General features: G+C 44.9%; 2 protein-coding genes across 2 annotated transcripts; both read right to left on the bottom strand.

Moving 5' to 3' along the window:
- Positions 1 to 2,713: 2,713 nt before the first annotated feature.
- Positions 2,714 to 13,393, bottom strand: LOC118223737 (equilibrative nucleoside transporter 2-like). Its single transcript, XM_035410667.1, has 13 exons — positions 13,048 to 13,393; positions 11,312 to 11,367; positions 10,510 to 10,590; positions 8,724 to 8,869; positions 7,483 to 7,622; positions 7,009 to 7,143; positions 6,456 to 6,553; positions 6,031 to 6,103; positions 5,391 to 5,584; positions 4,706 to 4,808; positions 4,178 to 4,263; positions 3,471 to 3,670; positions 2,714 to 2,922 (listed from the first exon to the last, which is right to left on the bottom strand). Exons 3-13 carry the CDS (start codon positions 10,522 to 10,524, stop codon positions 2,811 to 2,813), a joined length of 1,302 nt encoding a protein of 433 aa, XP_035266558.1. The 5' UTR covers positions 10,525 to 10,590; positions 11,312 to 11,367; positions 13,048 to 13,393; the 3' UTR covers positions 2,714 to 2,810.
- A 2,669-nt stretch (positions 13,394 to 16,062) lies between these two features.
- On the bottom strand, positions 16,063 to 19,626 carry LOC118223739 (calpain-1 catalytic subunit-like). Its single transcript, XM_035410669.1, has 8 exons — positions 19,545 to 19,626; positions 19,392 to 19,449; positions 19,171 to 19,235; positions 18,978 to 19,046; positions 18,276 to 18,354; positions 17,971 to 18,087; positions 17,531 to 17,589; positions 16,063 to 17,029 (listed from the first exon to the last, which is right to left on the bottom strand). Exons 1-8 carry the CDS (start codon positions 19,596 to 19,598, stop codon positions 17,003 to 17,005), a joined length of 528 nt encoding a protein of 175 aa, XP_035266560.1. The 5' UTR covers positions 19,599 to 19,626; the 3' UTR covers positions 16,063 to 17,002.
- Between the last annotated feature and the right edge of the window lie 345 nt (positions 19,627 to 19,971).

Here is a 19,971-nt window from a genome sequence, read left to right as displayed (position 1 = left end):
TGTGTCAGGTTTCTAAGTCATACACAGGCTGTAAATTTGGCCCCTCTGACACACATAAAGACTAGTCACACTCACATGTACAGTGTGACGACCTGTCTGGTAATAAGAGAATCTGACCCAAGACAAAAACTGAAGGAAAACCGTCAAATGAAGGGAGACATTTACTTTTTCCATTTACATCACAATTACTGCGATTGTGCTGTGACAGAAACTGTGAATACATTGTTTATGTAGATCAAATGGTAAACAACCTTCCTTTCAAAAAAAAAAAAAAACACACACATTCAAGTAATGCTGTTGACCATCGTTTTAACAAAATTTACTACAGTAAATGTTCTGCAGAATGTTGCATATAGACCAGCAGAACATATCCCTTGCCCTAGGTTACATCACAAAGCTCATTGCAATGGGCAAGGATACAACCTCGTTCAAAAGTCACGCATTAGACGCCTGAAGATTACAGGTCCTGGGTTGGTTTCATTATTACAACTAATCAACTCCACAGTTTGTGCAGATGCATCATTCTGACAGAAAGCCTCAAATACTGGGACACTGGCTTTCTGTATCACTCACTCACACACGCACACTGTGGTCTTAAACGGCATTGAATTCTAAAAGGTCAAACCTGGCTAATTCCCCATCGCTTGCATCTCTGGAAAATGAGACGGTTAATGAACTTGTCCCATTTATGCTATACCCGTTTAAATCTAGCACATCAAAAAAAAATCTCACGGGTTGACGGTCCTTCACGAAACAGAATCCTGGCTTCACTATAAGCTGCATTGTGTTTTCTGGTTTGCCGACAGCCATACCGAGGCACCTTAGCCTAGCTTACGGTTTTGCCTGTCTTCCATTAACACTGCAGGAGTTTAATGCAATAGATAAGACATATCAGTGCTTCATTCACCATTCGAACCTTGTGTGGTTTCTAGTGTAACTGTATAAAGTCTGGCCAGTTTTTCCCAAATTGTCCTCATCTTTGACATAACGTTCTCACAACACTTCTAACCCGTCGTGGGACTGAACACGGTAAATTTGGCCAAGAGCTTCACTCCCAAACGTGCCTCCAATGTTCAAAACAAATTCCTGTTGCATTAGTTATATTAAGATCTGAAATCTCTAAAAGACTAAGCAGCAAATTATTTTATAAAACGTGAAACCGTCTCACATTTACCACAAGTCATAAATCTACACCACTGAAAAACCATGGTGTGCTTTCCTGCAAACTATCTGTTCTGTTCTAGACTGGCAAAACAAACAGCTGGCCCTGTACTGAAATGCATTTTGTAGTGGGGTGGGGTGGGGTGAGTACACATCAAAGCAGCACACTATTCTGAACAAGCTCTAAAAACAAGTCTGAGACAAGAACGGCACCACAGAACGGCAGAGACGGGTGAGCAGGGGTGCATAATCTTATCCGAAAAGGGCCAGGGTGCAGGTGCAGATTTTTTTGCTTTTGCCCAGCACTACAACACCAGATTCAACCAATTAGCTAATCACGGTCTTCAATCAAGACCTCGATGAGTAGAGCCGGGGGGTCTCTGCACCCCCCACCGGCCCTTTTCGGATAAGACTGGACACCCCTGGTTTGGAGCAAAAAAGCGGGAGTCACAGAGGTGACCTGAATATCAGCGGATCTGCCCAAAATCGTACCCCTCAAACCCCTACATGGCTATACTGAGCAGTACTTCCACTGCCTAAAGCCCTTCTGAGATTAGTTTTGGGGTGGGGGGTGGGGGGTGAGGGGGGGGGTATACGTGAAGGCACGTGATAACAGGATGACAAGCTTATCGCAGCGCTGCCAGTGTGACGGCTCGGTTTGACTGGGGAATTAAGCGCTGCGATGGGTTACCCCATCACCGCCTCCAAACCGAAATCCTTACCCAGAACCTTCCGAGACCAATGCGTGACCGATGATTTCCAGGGACCCCGGGAGAACTCTCCGGAACGCGCTTTCCGGAAAAAAAAAAAAAAAAAAACCTGATTCCGATCCGCCCCGTGTCAAAGTCACCTCGAGCGCTCATTCATGCTAAAGGGGTCTCCACAAGACACAAAATAACGATTTTCGTTTTTTTTTTTCCTACGAGCGGCATTCTGTGTGAAGGAACAGATTCTTTCTGCATTCCGCGGTTTACAAAGACACAAAACACCAGTAACTGTGCGTCGAACGGATTCAACTGAGGCAACGGCCGTTTTCGATTCGTGACGGGTCCCAATTATGATAAATATTACTCAATTATAATTTTTTTTAAAACTACACCATAGGCTGAGAGGAACAGTATATACAGATGTCCCTGGGCTCAGAATTAGTGACAGACACACAAAATAAATACAATTTCCACAGTGACCTGGCGGCTGTGGAGCAGACCTGTATGTCCCTGTGCAGTCCACCAATGACAGACCTCTCCACAGAGCTGCTCCTCTGTAAGGGTGACTATTCTGTGAGTGCACACTCCCTTCTGAGAACCGAAGCTGGAAATAAGCTGCATCTCTGTTGATGCGATTCTTTAAGATAAACAAGACCAGGTCAAAACCAAGTACATGGCTGGACCTAGCACACGAGATCCGGCCGACCAATGGTGTGACTTCATAACTCGGCCGACCAATGGTGTGACTTCACTCAGTCAGATCACTCAGTGACTCAGTCACAGACATTCGCGTTTATAGGGCTGGCCCCGCTGTTGCAGTCCAGCCAAAAATGGGCGGGGGGGGGGGGGGGCGGAGGGGGGAATAGTTTTTGGATGTCAGTCAGAGAGTTTCCTTCCTCTGTGGAGGGGAGCGTGCTGTTTTTGGGCAGAGGGGCGGGGCCTCTACACCAGGGCCCGCAGGGGGAAGGACAGGCCGGCTCCCAGGGACAGCCCCAGCGCCAGGAAGAAGGTCATGAGGGCGCCGGCCGTCTCCGCGTCTTTGGGCTCCACCAGCCTGGGGGGGGGGAGAGAGAGAGAGAGAGAAAGAGGGAGGGAGAGGAGAGAGGGGGAGAGAGAGCGAGAGGGGGAGGAAGAGAGGGAGGGAGAGGGGGAGAGAGAGAGAGAGAAGAGAGAGAGAGGGAGGGAGAGAGGGAAAGAGCAAGAGAGAGGGGGAGAGAACAAGAGAGAGAGAGAGAGAGACGGGCAAGAGTATGAGAGAGTGAGTGTGTGAATGGCTATGACATTCAGGGTACAAGTCGAGTGATTGGAGTATTGTAGTGGCCATGCTCGTCAACCAGGACATGCTGCCTCCTCATTGGCCCTGGCCTTTTGCTGATGAAGCAATGAGGTAATAAAACCCTTGCTCGACACAATATTTATGGATTTACTTATACGGTACACCATTGGATTTAAGGAGTGGGGGAGTGAAATTACTCAACATCCTGGTTAAGGGAGTCTTTTGTGCGAGTGAGGGGGGGGGGGGGGGCGGTGTCGCTGTGGGGGGGACGGGACGCAGGGCATTTGGGGGGGGACACAGGGCGCAGGGCATTTGGGGACACTCACATGGGCGCGTAGGACATGGTCAGACAGACGAAGTATCCGCTGGAGAAGGAGAAGAGCATCATGATGACGGCGAAGGCGGCGTCGTGGGGGAAGACCACGGGCAGGTGGGAGCGGTACTGCACGTTGCACAGCATGATCAGCGGGATGAAGACCAAGCGCGCCACCACCAGGATCGGGACCAGGACACTCTCCTTAGCGGGCTGGGGAGGAGGAGAGGGGGAGGGGGGTAGAGGGAGTAAGAGAATGAGATGGGGGGGGTCAGTAGAAATATTAGCATGAGCAACTGCAGTCCTCTTCCTGGACACTCTCCTTAGGGGGCTGGGGAGGAGGAGAGGGGGAGGGGGGTAGAGGGAGTAAGAGAATGAGATTGGGGGGGTCAGTAGAAATATTAGCACGAGCAACTGCAGTCCTCTTCCAGAGAGGTGGATTTGCAGAGAATCCCGTATCGGTGGAATTCTAAGACGGAAGTTCTACAGCCCACACACAATAATCCATCAAAAAGAAGGACAAATTCAGAACACAGTCCTTGAGTTTGACTGTTGTGTACTGCAGACAAAGGTAGGTGTCATAAGGCAGATTATGAGAGGGGGCTTTTGGGTGGGGTACCTGTTAAGGCTCTGTTCCTGTGAAGGAGCAGCGCTTCCCCCCAGACGGACAGCCATAAGAAACGCGTCGTCGTCACCACACAGCACAGCACACACACTCACCCACTGAATCACCGACGTGGCCGTCCTGCTCAGCCAGTCCATTATGTTGAAGTTCAGGAAACAGCACACTGGGACGAAGTAGATCTCTGGAGAGGGGGGTAGGAGAAATAGTCAGGCGGAGAGAAGGAAAGAGAACAGTAGAGGACAGACAGACAGACAGACAGACGGACAGAAGGAAACAAATCTCATCAGCACCATTCAGTTGCACCTCTACAGGGCAGGCATCACTAATCCAGGAGCAGCCATTTACAATGGGAGCTGCTCAAGGACCACTGTAATTAAAATGGCGGAAGCAGAAAATAAGCCGCAATCTAAGAGTGCAATCTTCAAAATATAAAGGGGAGAAAAAAAACAGAAAAATCCTCTGGTTGGCAGTTTTTCCCCTCAGTAGAAGAAAATGAGGTTTTGTGCTGATGGGCGGAGCCTCTACGCCAGGCCCCATCACTATCCAAAATGGCAGCCATTTATAAGGGGAGCTGCTCGGACACCAACTGTTATTAAAATGGGCGTCGTAACGGACCGACCTACCCCACCTCCCGCTGAACTCAGACTTCACGTCCACCGTGACCGCAGGGAAGACGGAGAGCGTGACGATGAACACAAACGTAATGGAGAAAGCCATGACCCAAATCTGCGAGAGAGAGAGAGAGAGAGAGGGAGGGAGAGAGAGAGAGAGTATAACCACATAATCACATAATTATTTACTGTATGCAACTGTTGTCTGCACTGTCATTATTTCTGCGTATGTGAACACAGTTTACTGCCGCTATAGCAACACAATTCGACTTGTGACCCATGAAGCTCCATCTGAACTGAAACAAAAAGGGAGAGAGGAGAGGAAGATAAAGCGAGAGCTCGAGAGACAAAAAAAAAAAAGATAAGGAGAGAGGCATCGCATGATGAGGACAGGTGCCAAGAACCCGTTCACCCTATTCTACTGATGTCACTGAATCGCCAGCCAATTGTCATGGTTACATGACAATGGTTACAACGGGGTCATTACCTTCTTGAACACGTTTGAGACGGAGGGGAACGGGGTCATTACCTTCTTGAACGTGTTTGAGACGAAGGGGAACGGGGCCATTACCTTCTTGAACACGTTTGTGACGGAGGGGAACGGGGTCATTACCTTCTTGAACACGTTTGAGACGGAGGGGAACGGGGTCATTACCTTCTTGAACACGTTTGTGACGGAGGGGAACGGGGTCATTACCTTCTTGAACACTTGCAGGACGGAGGACTTTTTGGCGGGGACCTGGCGCTCGGTGTCGGGGCGGTCCTGGGGGAGCAGGGCCCGCGTGTCGCTGTCAGCGCCCCCGGGGGTCAGCTGCTCCTCTGCCACGGGCCCGTTAGCCGAGGAGTAGCCGCTGTAGCCATTGAGCTTAGCGCCCTTCAGGAGCGGCTTCTCTGTCAGGGAACAGGAGGGCGCGTGAGTCCAAAAACTCTTTGGGGGTGGGGGGGTGCTGGTTAGGGAAAACACTGCCTTTTAAAAGCTTTACAAAGCTTATATTTATCATTATGTTCTATCGCTCAGCCTAAGCCCACAGTAAGCATAACCCCAACTCTCCACATCTGGTTACAGCATGGACTAATCATGCCTGTTACTGCAAAGAGACAGCCCTTCTATGCATTATGGGAAATCATCTCTATCTTCCTGTACATGCAACAAAAAAAAAAAAAAAAAAAAAAAAAAAAAAAAAAAGCTTTTATTCTGACATCAAAGTGGTCTGTCAGTGGATACCGGTGGGCGAGCGGGCTTTTATTCTGACATCAAAAGCGCGTCAAATTGGGCCCTGCGGGTGGGACAGCTGCGGACGAGCAGGCCGCAGCCCCTGGTGTGTCGCCGAACCCACCTTCAGGAGAAGGTGGAGCGTTGCAGTCCACGTCCATTCCTTTGCCTTTGTTGAAATAATAGCACGCAAATGGCTGCAAGAGATAAAAGACGCTATCAATAGCGCACTGATTTTATCAACGCTGTTTTTAACCGGAGCAATCGGACGCGTGACATCACTTCCAGAGCACAGACGTTAGAAATGGTGCAGATCAAAGGGCTGTTGCGTCAACAGCTAATGATAAAATCTTAGGAAAATGAGCTGCTGTTGAAAATAATTCAGGGTTTGATGCTGATTGTAGCAACAATGCACCAGTATTGCTAAGTCAATTAGGGTATACTCATATAGACGAAAGGCCACATTATACATGTGTGTGCGTGTGTGTGTGTGTTGTAATGCCCACACTTGCAGCTTGCTATTTGTTTAAAAATAATGAAAACCCTCACCAGGTGTGGCAGTAGCAGGTAACACGATAAGGTGACGATGGTTCCCCCACAAGGGGTAATGAAGTACCCCAGGGCAGCAGTGTCTGGGTCCGTCCCACCTAAACACACACACACACACGCACGCACGCACGCACGCACACGGACACACACAATTGTATGCACATGCACACACAAATATATGCACATTTTTTAAAACACACAAATAGGTCCATGTAAAATGGCTCAAAACATCTTGCTTACACATGGCATTGTCATTGTAAGTAAGATTCCGATATTAATTGACCTGCCTGGTAAAATAAAGGTTAAATAAATAATAGAAATAGCATTCTTATGTAGGCATTTCAGCTACAATCTACAGGTTGATTACCCGAGATATTAATTTTGTGATCTGCATTTTTGTCTCATTTCCTGTGGTACACAAATCTGAAAAACAGGGTGTTCGATTGTAACTCAGAGTAACACAAATTCTGCAGCAGGACAGCTAAGATTCAGGCATCTCTGTCCAAACAGGAGAAAACAGAGAGTAGAACACAGACAAAGCCGCGGTACTCACTGGAGATGGCTATTAGCATAGCGATGGTAGCGAAGGTGCCCGCCACTCCCTGACCACTCATGAAGAAGACGCTGTACTTCTGGGGGAACTGCCCCACCAGCCCGAACAAACTGCCCTGCATTACTGCCCCGAACGCTGGCGCGAGAGACACACGCTATGGTCAGTACTGCGCCCATAATCACACGCAGAGCATACACAGGTCCATACTGCACTCACACAAACTCACGTTACACACTCCACTACAGGGAGAAACGGGTCAGTACTGCAATCAAGTACACCATCACTGCAAGTCTGTAGAGAGCTGTGTCAGTACTGCACTCAAACACTGCAATCATACACACCGACACTGCAGAAAGAATGTGAAATGTGTCTGTACTGCACTCACACAGTGAAACTGCAGAAACGGTCACACCTTTTAAATTTGTTAGTTCACAGACATACATTGCACACACTGACATGACAGGTGTGACTCACAGTTGATGAACCAAATGGTTGCCATGGTGACGGAGAAGAAGCAATCGTTTTCCATGGGGACCCTGACCAGCGACGCGTTGAGAATGAAGAGGACGAGGATGCAGACCAGGCTGCCAGCGATCCTCATCTTCTCTGAGATCCTAACGATGAAGGACACAGGGGTTTAAGAACAGAGCCCCGCTCCCACAACTCACTCTGATTTCAAGAAGGTTTTTGATTAAAACCTTTGATTTTGATTCAAATTGGATAATTCACAGTGGAAACTCATGGAGACATGAAGTGCTATGGCTCGTTCAGCCAAACAGGGTATTAAACCAAAAGAGGTAAAAAGCAATCAAGCCTCACCAAGCTCATTATTACAGATGAAAAAAATGCTGAGTACCAGTAGCATCATCCAGGAGTCACACACACCATTGATTTAAAAAAAATGAAGTCACTATCTAGATTACACAAGTAGCATGATTTTAAAAAAAAGCTGGTGTTGGATAGCCAGAACAGCAAGAAAATCTAAAGAGATCAAAGACAGCAGTTTGCCATTTTGAAAGCAACGCAGAAAAATAGTTATACCACTTCAAAAATCATCTAACCCACTAGTTCTTGGGCAGGGGGATGAGGCTATCCCAGCATGCACTGGGCAAGAGGCAGGATGCTACAGGTAGTCAGCATTTCATATTTAAGGTTCTGAAATATCTGCATCAATTTCACAAAGATATTTGCAGCAGTTATGTAATGAGGAAACGTCTCGGACACTCAAGGATCAGGGCTGACTCTCCTGTAGGTTTCACGCTTCTACTGGCTGGCTGCAATAACCAGCTCGAGATTGTGGAACCCAGCAGTGATCGAGACCTCAAGTCAAGGGTAAACTCCGTTAAAAAATCAGGCGCAGGGGTCGATTTTCCGGGGTGTCACGATGAAGCACAAAATCGGAGTGACCAATCGCCCAATCCAGTACCAAATAATGCGTGACCCACGCGTGGATTTTACGCCCGGTTGTGACACGGCATCACGCGTTTTAGAGTCCGATTACGCGCGCGAACTCCACGTTCACAAAGCGTGCACGACAAGCGATTCAGAATCAGGCTGCCCGACCCCGACCCCGGTCCCGGTCCCGGTCCCACCCCCCAAGCACAGCCTACAGGAGAAAGTTGAGCTGAGCGGGTCGCTGGGGGGGGGGGGGGGGGGGGTGTCAGCTGAGATCAGAGCCGGGGAGGGGGTGCTGGTGTGTGGACACGTGTCCTCACTGCTGGTAGAGGAAGGAGTTGAGCAGGGTGAAGAGGAGCAAAGGCAGCTGGGACAGCAGGGTCAGCCAGTTCCCGAAGTGGTACTCTCTGTGCGGGAGGGCCGTGCCGTTGGACCACTCTGTGCTGTTGAGACGAGCCTGGAAGTACTGCAACAACAAAAAACAGAATGCGTACGTTTAGAGAGAGAGAGAGAGGAGGGGGGGGGGGGAGGAAGAGGGGGGGAGAGAGAGAGACAGAGAAAGAGAGAGAAGAGAGAGAGACAGAAATAAGAGAGAGACAAAGTGAGAAAGACAGAGAGAATAAAGGAGGAATGTTTGCTGGCATTACTGTGAGTAAACACTGACGAGAGTCACCATCTTGTATAAGGGTCGTCCCAGAACTGAGTGAGCCAAATCCGCGAGGGAAAGTGGCTGTTCAGCGCTCCAACGCTCCCTCAATAATGAGGTGCTGGCTTAGAATCGAGTGCTGACCCAGCATGCACTGCGTTGCATAGTGCCGTTACCAGAGTCGTTAAAACATGGCAGGGCTGACGACATTTAAATCCAATTTGACAGCCGTGTCATACCTTCTCTAAAGACGATTATCATGGTCCCTCGCAGTATTGTCTTCTTTGCAAATAAGTGTTTCCTCAATGATGCAAGTTTTGTTGAATGCCAACAAATTGCAATAAACATTATTTGTAATGCAAATGGTCAGTTCAAGATCAAGCTCACTGTTCCCGAACTGTTAAGAGATATTCTCTAAGCCGTGATGATTTATTATGGTAGATAATTCTTTGTAAATTCCGATTCGTCAAGAGCACGTAAGTGACACTTATAATTAAGCGGAACTCCAAACAGAGGGGGGAGTAATTAGGACGTAAATGGGACCAGGGGGGAGAGAGAAAGAGTTGGAGACAATGAGAGAGACAGACAGAATGTGAAAGAGGGAGAGGAAGAGAAAGTAAGAGGGAGAGAGATACAAACAGAACAGGACAGGTAGGTTTAAGAGAGTGACAGGGCCTGGAGATATTCTCCATTATCCAGACGTTTACGTACTTTGCTGTTATTCCTTCAACACAATTTTATCTCAACTGCTTCAGGAAACATCCAGCAGCATGAATGGCCTTCTGATAAATACAGCCCGTGTAAGTCTCTCTGGATTAAAATTCCTGCTAAATTAATTTATTTCAATCAAATACGGAAGTGCGCGCTCAGACACACTGTCCCAAGCTCACACCAAGACGGCAACCTTAACAGACCAAAAAACCGACTGAATCAACCAAGTCTCTCCACAGTTCCACTCTTCACAAACGCAGTGTTAAGAGAGTCTCGTTTAACATACTTTGACACAGTCAACACATCAGCCCGGCTGAGGCGCACAGTTAACTCACTTACATACATGACTACGCAATTACACACTAAAACACTTTGGAGCCATTGTCCAGTGCTGATCAAATCAGGAATCTTAGCCACATCACGAGGGCTTCAAACAAAACGTAACTTGGAACAGCGAGGGAAGAGGTCTTAAAGCGAGCGCCTTGAGTTTAACAACACAAACTCCTGAATCAATGTGTGAATTTTAAAACAATGAAACTAATTTATTTTAAACGCATTATATCTGAATATGTTTAAATGTGTCTACATAAATTGATCCATCTTCAGGATTCAAGAACTAAATGGCTGTTGAAGAAATTCATGTTAAGAACAGAAGGGCCCACCATGGGATTTGAACCAGCAACCGCCTCTGGTTGGAATTATGAACTATGCCACGCTGGGACAGATATGCAGGTGCGTGAGTGGCTTACCGTTATAGCAGTCATGAAGAAGTTCCATGGCAGGAGAGTTCCCAGACCCAGGATGAAGAATATCACCCTACTAATAACCCACTGCCAAGGAGGAGCAGACAATATTCAAAATTAATTTTTGAAATATAACTTTATTTTTTAATGTATTAATTCTCAATTAAGTGCTAATTGCAGTCATTTCAATACATCGACATACACAAACTAGACACAATATAATCAATAATCACTACACATACTCATAAAGGAAGGAGGAGGAGGAAGGGAGGAGAAGGAGAGAAAGGTTTGAAAATAAAAGAGGAAGGAGTAGAGGGTTAAAATGTATGAATCAGTAATGCTGGTATCTGAAAAAAATCTCCAAATATACAAACAGGATTAAAAATGAACTGGGCGAACAACGAGGCTACTTGTTGCATGTGAACGATCAACAAAGAGCCTGTTTGTTTTCTCAAAACAAACAAAACCAAAAAACATAGAAGTTAGCCAGTTATTAACTAGAGTTGGTAGGGTACATTTTTCAAAGATACGGTGCATTTCAAAGCCAAGACTACTACATTCGAGTAAAAGCAGAAGTATAGCCAACACTTGAAATAAACTCTAGGGTGCATAACTATGCAACGGTGCGCAACAAGTATGAGAATCGCACAGGGACAATAATTACATTGTAGGAATGTTTGCTTGGGGGGCAAACCCATACAACAGTGTCAGCTGCTGAAGGGGTTCATGAGCAGGGCAAGGGGTCAAGTTCCCACAATTCAGTCTGTTCAGGAAATGAACTGCAATCTCCCCAACAGCCAGGACTTACCGATCCACTGGCGTGCCTGCCTGAGTCTTCATCCTGTGTCTGCACGGGCCCGAGGGCTAGTAACAATGAGAATGGGAAAATTTGAATCTACATTCAAAAGAACAGACCAATGGAATTTCTCTGGTAGGCTATTTATTCATGTCCAGTGCAGCCAATTTTCAATGTGCATTTTGATCACGCTACTCCCTGAATAGCAAGTAAAACCAAATAACTTCAGCAACGTGAAATCAATATGTAGTGACTGAGGGATTGAGTATTAATTTCATATTACAAAGTTATTGGGTTTGCCTCCACCCCATCAAAACTGAATCTGCACATTAAATGTGTTCCACTACTTACATAGCACTCACTTCACATTGGAAGTCAGCCTGAATATTCTACAAGTTAAATACTCCATGAACAGCTTAGTACAGGGCCGACAGTTTGGCACACTTCATAAATTAGCTTCAGGCTAGATGAAATACAGACAGTATTTCTCCTCATTCTTCCCATTTAAAAAAAAAAACTGTATAGCTTATGTATTTTTACTCCTCACTAAATATCTGCTGAAATTCAAGTTTTCCTTCTTTTATCATGAACAACAAATAGAGGCTTGGTATCATTTTATTGCTGGTCCCCAACAGAAGAGTAAAACGGGCATATACTTCTTCAGTTTATTTTACAGTATTATGCAATGGACCATAGAGGCGACGGAACTACTCATGACCAGAACCGTAACGGATGACTCCACGTTGTCAGGGTCGATTAGTTTCCAAGAGCTGCATTTTCAGACACGCACGAGAACTTAATAATTCTCGCCACTACAATGAGAAAAATGTTTGATTTTTTAAATGCTATTCTACAACCCCCAGCCATAACATAATGGTGTGATGTGGACCTGAAATCGCTCTAATCAGAGTAAAGCTAGGCCGATGCCTCGTTTGCCACATTTGACCCAGACTTACTAAATGAGGCCGTTTCTGGGGTTTTGAAAATACTGGTGCTGATGGTCTTAGCATTCTGAACAAATGACATTCGTAAAAGTAACTTCAAAAAACAGTAGTCCAATACATGGTTGAAGCATTTTATCTGTACAGATTAATTAACGAACTTTCAATTGTTCGTTTCTTGAAAAAGTACTGTTACCCTTCATACACATAAGTACGTTAAGTGGTTTTGTTTGGCGCAGAATGTGCGTATAGGACCACCACGCATCCACATCCAAATATTCGGCTTCAAACAGAAATAATTTCCCAAAAGACATAGATTGCTCGTCGGTGTACCAGAAGATTTAGGACTATTAAAATTTGAAATGCGTATCCAACGGCGTTAATGGTCCGGATCTGAAACGCGAATCCACATATTTGCATCGCTATACTTAGCCTAATTACAATATTAAACATTATGTGCGGTAGATTCTCGTCACCTGAGAAACACTCCAATAGCCTAGCTTATAGTTAGTACCACATGTCTAGCACCAAACAGACCTGACAGAAAGAAAGGAATGCAATGCTTTTACTAATAAAATATATGCAAACCCGATACACAGTTGGCCGATAGGTCCACAATATTATCATTTGTTTCACTGGAAAATAGTCTACTCACTTACATGCATACGCTCAATTAAAATAGTTTAAAGAATATTGTAGCAAGTCTGCAAGTATACCAAAATCTAAAAATTCTTAATTTTGTTAAACAAATAAACCAAACACTTCACCGCAGTTACCATCCATGCCCTTCGGCTCAGGAAAACTCACCTGTTCGGGATTGGGAGAGGAGTGGTGGTTTGAGTCAATTGAAAAGTGGTAAAGCTGGAACCAGAGCGTAGAGAAAGCTGCGTCCCAGAGCTGGTGCCGTGCCTTGCTGCGTGGCGGGCACAAGCAGAGTGGGACCTCGGTGAAATTCCTACCCTTGAAAAAAGAGAGAAATGAACGCGGAGGTTGGGCCGTGTCCGGGGCAGCTGGTCCCGCGCGCACGCAGTGCTGATGGTTACGCTGGCAGCTGTGTTTGGACTTCGTTGAAGGCGTCGTCCACGTGCAAACGCACGCGCCGGAATTATTTCAAGTAGCGTAGCGTAGCCAATAGCTATTTCAGTATCTTTCAATGAAATCGCTTATGCAGAGTAAACCACCGTAAACTTGTCATGCCACTGCTCCAATCCGAACACTACCGTACAAAAGCGGTAAAAACCGACGCGCACTACTCCAGTTCAGAGTTGTGACTGCTCGTCTGACGGCTTAGTTAGTCCATACGTCAATATATTGTTTGCCTTCATACAATGTTACACACACACACACACACTATCAGTATTATTTTGTAATGCAATATTATAAATATTGTTTTTTAATCTCACTTAATTATAGCCCTATGGTTATGGGACAGTTATGCAATCGTAGGCCATTTAAAATAATTTATCTGCTCTTCGTTGCCTAGATAATTTAGTTCCCCTGCATTACAAAAAAACAAAAAAAAAACAGCAAATGGACAAACAAACATGCTTCATATCAGTATATCAGTTTTGAACAAAGGCGGTCTTGTTTCCAACAACTCACTAAACCCCAATCCCAGCATCTTTATTTACATCTCGTCTTACAGAGGACCTGGAACACATAAAATTACTATTTGCTTCTTTGAAGGACTGTTTACTGATCAGGACTCGTTACTGGTCACAAGGATAACCCAAGGACTTTGTTTCTCCACAATCAACAAGCTCCCGAATCTAGCCTCTGGTAAAGATTCTACCTATCTTTTTTTTTTTTTAACTGTGAGGAAATTGCACATTATTCCCAAGACAAGATAGCGGCTAACAGGCTTAATATAGCCAAAACGGTGCCATACTTAGCATTAGATTTAACCAGCCCTCTGTGTAAGGCAGCCAGTGCACCCTTAGACTTGACTGATGCACAGATATGAAGTAAAACCGTCTCACAGCTGAAACCTTTCACATGTTCACTTGCCCCCCCCCCCCCCCCCCCCCCACTAGATTTCTTAAAGGGCGTCTTCCTCTGCATTACAGATGGTGTCTTAAACACCATAAACTACTTATTATCAACTGATAGTTTCCCCCCCCCACAGCTCTGAGAACAGCCATTGTGAATCCTTTACTAAGAGGAATAAACTCGATTCGTCTGTGATTTTTATGGGGCGACACTGCCTCTACAAAGTTTGACATAACATGCCAAATTCCACAGAAATCCATTTTGGGACCTCTGCTCTTTGCACTATACATGTTAACCCTGGGTCATCTAATTAGACAACATGGTGTCAACTTCCATAATCACACTGATGACCCAGTTGTGTATCTCTGACCCGGTGAAAACAGTGTTGTCAGCTCCCATATAGAAATGTGCCTGGCAGACTTAATCTTTGTATGTCTTGAACAGTTTTCTTCAACTGAACAAAGGAAAAAAAAACTGAGGTTTTGGTCATTGGGTCAAAAATACAAAAGGACAATGTACTCAGCATGTCAAAAACTGTGGGTGTTATTTATTCTTGATTCTGAATTTAACTGAATTTAAAGTTCATGTTAATAATGTAACCAAAGAAGGCCTTCTTTCATATAAAGAAATATTTCTGAAGTGAGGTCTTTTTTCATCAAAGGCAGATGCTGAGGGATTAGTGCATTCTTCAGTTCCAATCGGTTAGATTATCATAATGCACTACTCTGTGGTATTCACAAGCACACTAGCAATCAACTGCAATTTGTACAAAATGCAGCCGTCAGAATACTGACAAAACCCATAAAAAGAATCCACATTCTTGTCTTAGAGGTATTTTGGTATTTTTATGTCTGTTTTAAATTCCCTTTTATAAATACTCCTGTTTATATTATCATCATCACTATTATTATTATTATTATTATTATTTGGCTATTTCTGATTTGTCACATGTCTCTTATATTTGTATGTTCTTTACTTACAACCCCTATATTCAAATGTTATATACAATTAAAGTTATTATTATTATTATTATTGTGCAATATTTATTGAATTATGTTGCTGATGGAAAATATATGGGTTGGCCAGTAGGGGGCGCACTTCACTCTGGATCAAATAGCACCCCAATGCCCCCACATAGTGAAAGGGGCCCTGTGCTGTAGAAAGAGTCATGCTTCAGAGCAGACATTAAATCGAGAACCTGACTCACTGTGGTTATTAAAAGATCGCACAGCACTTTTAGAAAAAGTCTGGGAGTTGCACGGCATTACATTACATTACAATCACTTAGCATACCCTCTTAGCCAGAACAACTTACAGAAATTGAGAAAATAAAGTGTTAGACTCAGAAATGCAAAAGTCCAAAGTCACCAAAAAGGCCTGTTTATCAGTCGAAGTGTGAAGTCATTGCATTCGGACGGGGCTAAAATGCACAAATCTCTTCATGCCTGTTACGCCCTCCTAATTCAGCGACCTGAGACTGGCTAATTTTTGAAGGAAATGTGATCTCAAGCATCTTCAGCACCCTCTAGTGGCTGATTACCACGAATGCGGATCCTGAACCACGAATCTAGAATAACAAAACTTTGGTTTGAAAATGATTAACGCACGACACGGGACTCGTGTGTGCTCTGTGTCTGTATACAGGGTCAGCGAATAAACAGAAACGCCAATGTCAAGTCTTTTAAAAGGGGACAGGGCTGCCCTGTGTGACCAGCCCAGGCTGTGACTCATGACCTGGATGGATACTGTCAGTCTTGTTTCTCATTGGCCGACAATTCATACTCATACATAATACATAAGTTTACAATAGCAAATAAAGAACAACAATAAAAGGGCCTTCAAATGTATTTATTTCATTTTCATATTTTAAAAATGTGGAAAAAAGACAAAAGGAAAAAAACAATTTGACATCATGGAACTGCAGTCATACCCCAGGCAGGCCTATTTATAGGTTTTTTTAAAACGTAAACAGACACACCATGTGAAAACATTGCAGAAAAGCTCTTTTATTGATTACAATGGGGTTGTGGGAAGGCTAGATGGTTCTTGGCACTCTATCTCTCTCTCTCTCTGTGGAACTATGTTTAAAGAAGAGACTGTGGAGAACCCGTATGTTTTTTTAACCCTTCTGTTGATGTAGAAAAGTATTTATGGCGAGTGTCTCAGTATTACCCCCCCCTCTTCCCCTTTCCCACCCCCAAACACCGCACTCCCCGCCCCCACCACCTTGATTGGTCTGCAGCCTGTAAACTTGGTTGGTGTCTTTATCCCCTGTAATGCTGTATGAGTATGAGGCAGTAAACACTACATGCAAAGTCCTGCGATGATTCTGAACGCCTTATCCTGCCTCGATTATCGGCAGCACCTTCAGAAAGAAAGACTCCTTCGCTGACCGACGACTGAAAGAGACAACGGCAATCCGTTTGGCACAAAAAAAACAGAAAAGCTCCTGCCAAATGAGCTGCGAGGCAGTATTTGAATTCAGCTCTCGTGTCTTCGCTCTTTGCGACTGTTTCTTTAAAACAGAGGCAATGGAGCAAAGCTGTCCCTTTTTTTTTGTTTAACGCGACACTTAAAAAATTAAAAAATAAAAATAAAAACATTTTGGCACACCGGTCACAAGGGAGAGGCGGTGTAAACAAAGGGGCATTAAAAACAGGAAGTCAAGGCCACCGCCACCCGAGGAAGCGAAAGTTAAAAAGGAAGGCACTTTGTGAAAGTCCGGAGACGGTGGCAGGCCCGGGTGCGAGCCACGGCGCGTACGACTCTCCTCCTAGGCAAACATGGTCATGGAGATCCACTGCAGAGACAGAGGCGGAGAGAAACAGCACACTTTACACCACAGCGCTGCAGCAAAGGGAACATCAACCATCACATCTGACCGCGTGAACTGAATACGTTAAATTGCGTATCAACGGCATTTATTTTGAAGAGTGAACATTCAAAAACCAGGAGAGAACGAGTGACGAAGCCATCTATACTTTTCATTCCCTTCAAAAATTCACAATTAAGAAGACAGTAACAATCTAAATTACTGCAAAAAAAAATTTACCTAAGAAGGGCATTTTCATTGTTTTCCCCTACACACACATATATGTATATATATATCCATCCATCCATCATCTATACCCGCTTATTCCTGGTCTGGGTTGCGGGGGGTGCTGGAGCCTATCCCAGCATGCATTGGGCGAGAGGCAGGAATAAACCCTGGACAGGCCGCTAATCTATCGCAGTATGTATGTATATATATATATATATATCAGTGAAATAATTATGCATAATGTTGATGTGAGAGACCGACCTGGAAGAAGTTCAGTGATATTACACCATCGCCATCTGTGTCCATTGTCTTAAATGTCTCTGTAAAACAACATTGCATTTCATCAGAACAGGCAAACATATAATAATAATAATAATAATAATAATAATAATGTTATCTGTATAGCACCTTTCACGAAAATTATCCATAGCCTAAAGTGCTTCCAATAAAACACAAAAGCATAGTACAATAACGAGGAATGTTCTTGTGTTCTTATTTGACCATTACAGCCAGGGACCTGAGTTGAGACACAGGATTATTGAGTTAGCTGGGTAACTACACTGAGTAAAACCCGGAACAGCTCTTTTATTTAACTTCAGTCCATGTTGATCAGCTGACTTGGTAAACCAGCTCTGTCATACAGGCCCCAGGTAAATATTCCCCACAGAAGCAGACAGGTGAGGTAAGGTTGAGTGACTCACTGAACATGGTCTCCAGGCGCACCAGACAGGTGACGAAGTTGTCGAAGTCCACAGTCAGGTCAGCCTCCGTGTAACGGAGGATGATCAGCTGGAACAGGTGATTGGTCAGCTTGAACCCTGACAGACAGACAGACAGACAGAAACAGATATAAACAGATATATATATATAGGCAGGATAGCAGGTATGTGTTCCAGCTTTTGGCGTTTGTGTTTCCCCTTCTGTGATACCAACCTCATGCTGTATTTAATTTCCAGGTGCTGTACTGTCACAGGTTTGTGAGTAGTATAAAAAATATAACTGATACCTGCTGATTCAAGAGCCAAGCGCATCTCATAGGAGCTCATAGTGCCAGATTTATCCAGGTCAAAGTCCCTAAACACTTTCTAGAGAGAGACAGAGAGAGAGAGAGATGGTGAGAGAGAGAGTGAGAGAGAGAGAGAGAGAGAGAGGGGAGAGGAGAGTGAATGAGAGAAAGAGAGGTGGGGAGAAAAAGACATGGGGAGAGAGATGATTTTGATTCATTTGATTTTCATGAGGTGATTTTTAATTTACAAAAAAAGAAAAACAAAACAAAGAGGCTGCCAAACCTAGTTTTTGCAGCAATCACAGAGAGGCGGAGATCTACTTTGGTTAGAATTATTCTCAAACATGGCTGACACAGAAAATGTTTTTAAATGCCAGTCACAGTAGAAGGGCTCCACAGCTCTACTAGCCACTCAATATATTCAATTCAATTTAATAAACTTTATTTATCCCCGACGGGGAAATTCATTGCTGGGCATGTCATCAACCAACATCAAAAACAGTCGGGAGACAATACACGCAGCAACCTGACGTGACGTACAACAAAAATTCAAATAAACAAACAGAAATGAAAATGCAGTGAAAGTGCAATAAAAACGCATGAAGTGTGTATGGGAATTTCTTTAGATATATTTTGACAATATGAGAGCTGATTATAAATTTGTATACTGCTGTATGCGAGGGTTGAGAAAACATCGCTCACCAGGTATCGCTTAATTTTCTCCCAGAGAACGTGAAACTCGGTCAAACCCAGCTTCCCACTGCCGTCTGTCTGTACCGCAGCGTCAAGGAGATCGAAAACAAACTACCACGGACAGCGCTATGAAAAAAGACAGGAAGTCCATCCATCCATCCATCCATCCGTCATCCAACCAACATTTGCGAATCAAGGATACGTCCATCAGGTTGATCATACTGCGACAGGCATCTGGTCCAAATCCATCCGTCTTCAGGTCCTTATCTGTCGCAGAAAGGGAAGGAAGGGAGAGGGAGAGGGAGATGAAGGGAGGAAGAAGAGAGGAAGAAGGATGGAGAAAGTGTGTGTGATTTTCCCACAGATGTGCTCAATATAATTCAAGTAGAAGGACAGGCGCATCTCCCTAAGTATCAGACTCACGCTTTTTGATGATCCTGTTAAGAATAACCTCCAGTTCGGTTGCACTGATCTCCATGTCCTGAAAGCATACACAGACGCAGTCAGAGAGAGGACTACAAGTCCCAGCAACCCCTTCTCCCTTTTTAAAAATCATTCACTTCCTCCTTTTCTCACCGCTCCAGCCAGCTGTCTGAACAGGCTCTTGAAGCCAGCGTCAATCTGGCTCATCCAGGGGCTGAAAGAGGAACACAGACAGACATATACAGCTATATTAAAACAATCAGCAGGTTTAAGTTTCACAGTGTTTTTGAGCGTTCTCTGAAAACGGCCAGTCAGTGTCAGTCAATGTGTATCCGTGTGCTGTTCATTCATTGGTCAGTTCGAGAGTCCCGCCCCCTCACCTCATCGGGAATATTAGCTGTGACTTCATCATCCAGTTCCCTGAGGGGGAGAGAAAATCCGTCAGCGCTAAGTTCAGCCACTCCTTCTTGTTTATAGCCCGCCCCCTCCACACAACCCCCCCCCCCCCCCCCGGCCTCCCCCATTGGCTTACTCGGAGTCGGCCGGCTTCTCGGAGAAGACCCTGAGCACGAAGTCGGCC

Source organism: Anguilla anguilla, chromosome 3, assembly GCF_013347855.1.
Source record: "Anguilla anguilla isolate fAngAng1 chromosome 3, fAngAng1.pri, whole genome shotgun sequence".
Lineage (NCBI taxonomy): Eukaryota > Metazoa > Chordata > Actinopteri > Anguilliformes > Anguillidae > Anguilla > Anguilla anguilla.
Note: the sequence above shows the minus strand (reverse complement) of the source record. Positions and strands in the feature narration are given on the sequence as shown.

Excerpts from the sequence above, each read along its gene's own strand:
- LOC118223739 (XM_035410669.1), bottom strand. The coding sequence starts at position 19,598 with ATGAGCCAGATTGACGCTGGCTTCAAGAGCCTGTTCAGACAGCTGGCT. Across the intron at positions 19,450-19,544 it reads TCAGACAGCTGGCTGGAGCG|GACATGGAGATCAGTGCAAC; the intron begins GTGAGAAAAGGA and ends GTATGCTTTCAG. Across the intron at positions 19,047-19,170 it reads GTATGATCAACCTGATGGAC|ACAGACGGCAGTGGGAAGCT; the intron begins GTATCCTTGATT and ends GCTGCGGTACAG.
- LOC118223737 (XM_035410667.1), bottom strand. Across the intron at positions 6,104-6,455 it reads ACCTGCTACTGCCACACCTG|CCATTTGCGTGCTATTATTT; the intron begins GTGAGGGTTTTC and ends TATCTCTTGCAG. Across the intron at positions 2,923-3,470 it reads ACCATGTCCTACGCGCCCAT|GCTGGTGGAGCCCAAAGACG; the intron begins GTGAGTGTCCCC and ends CCCCCCCCCCAG.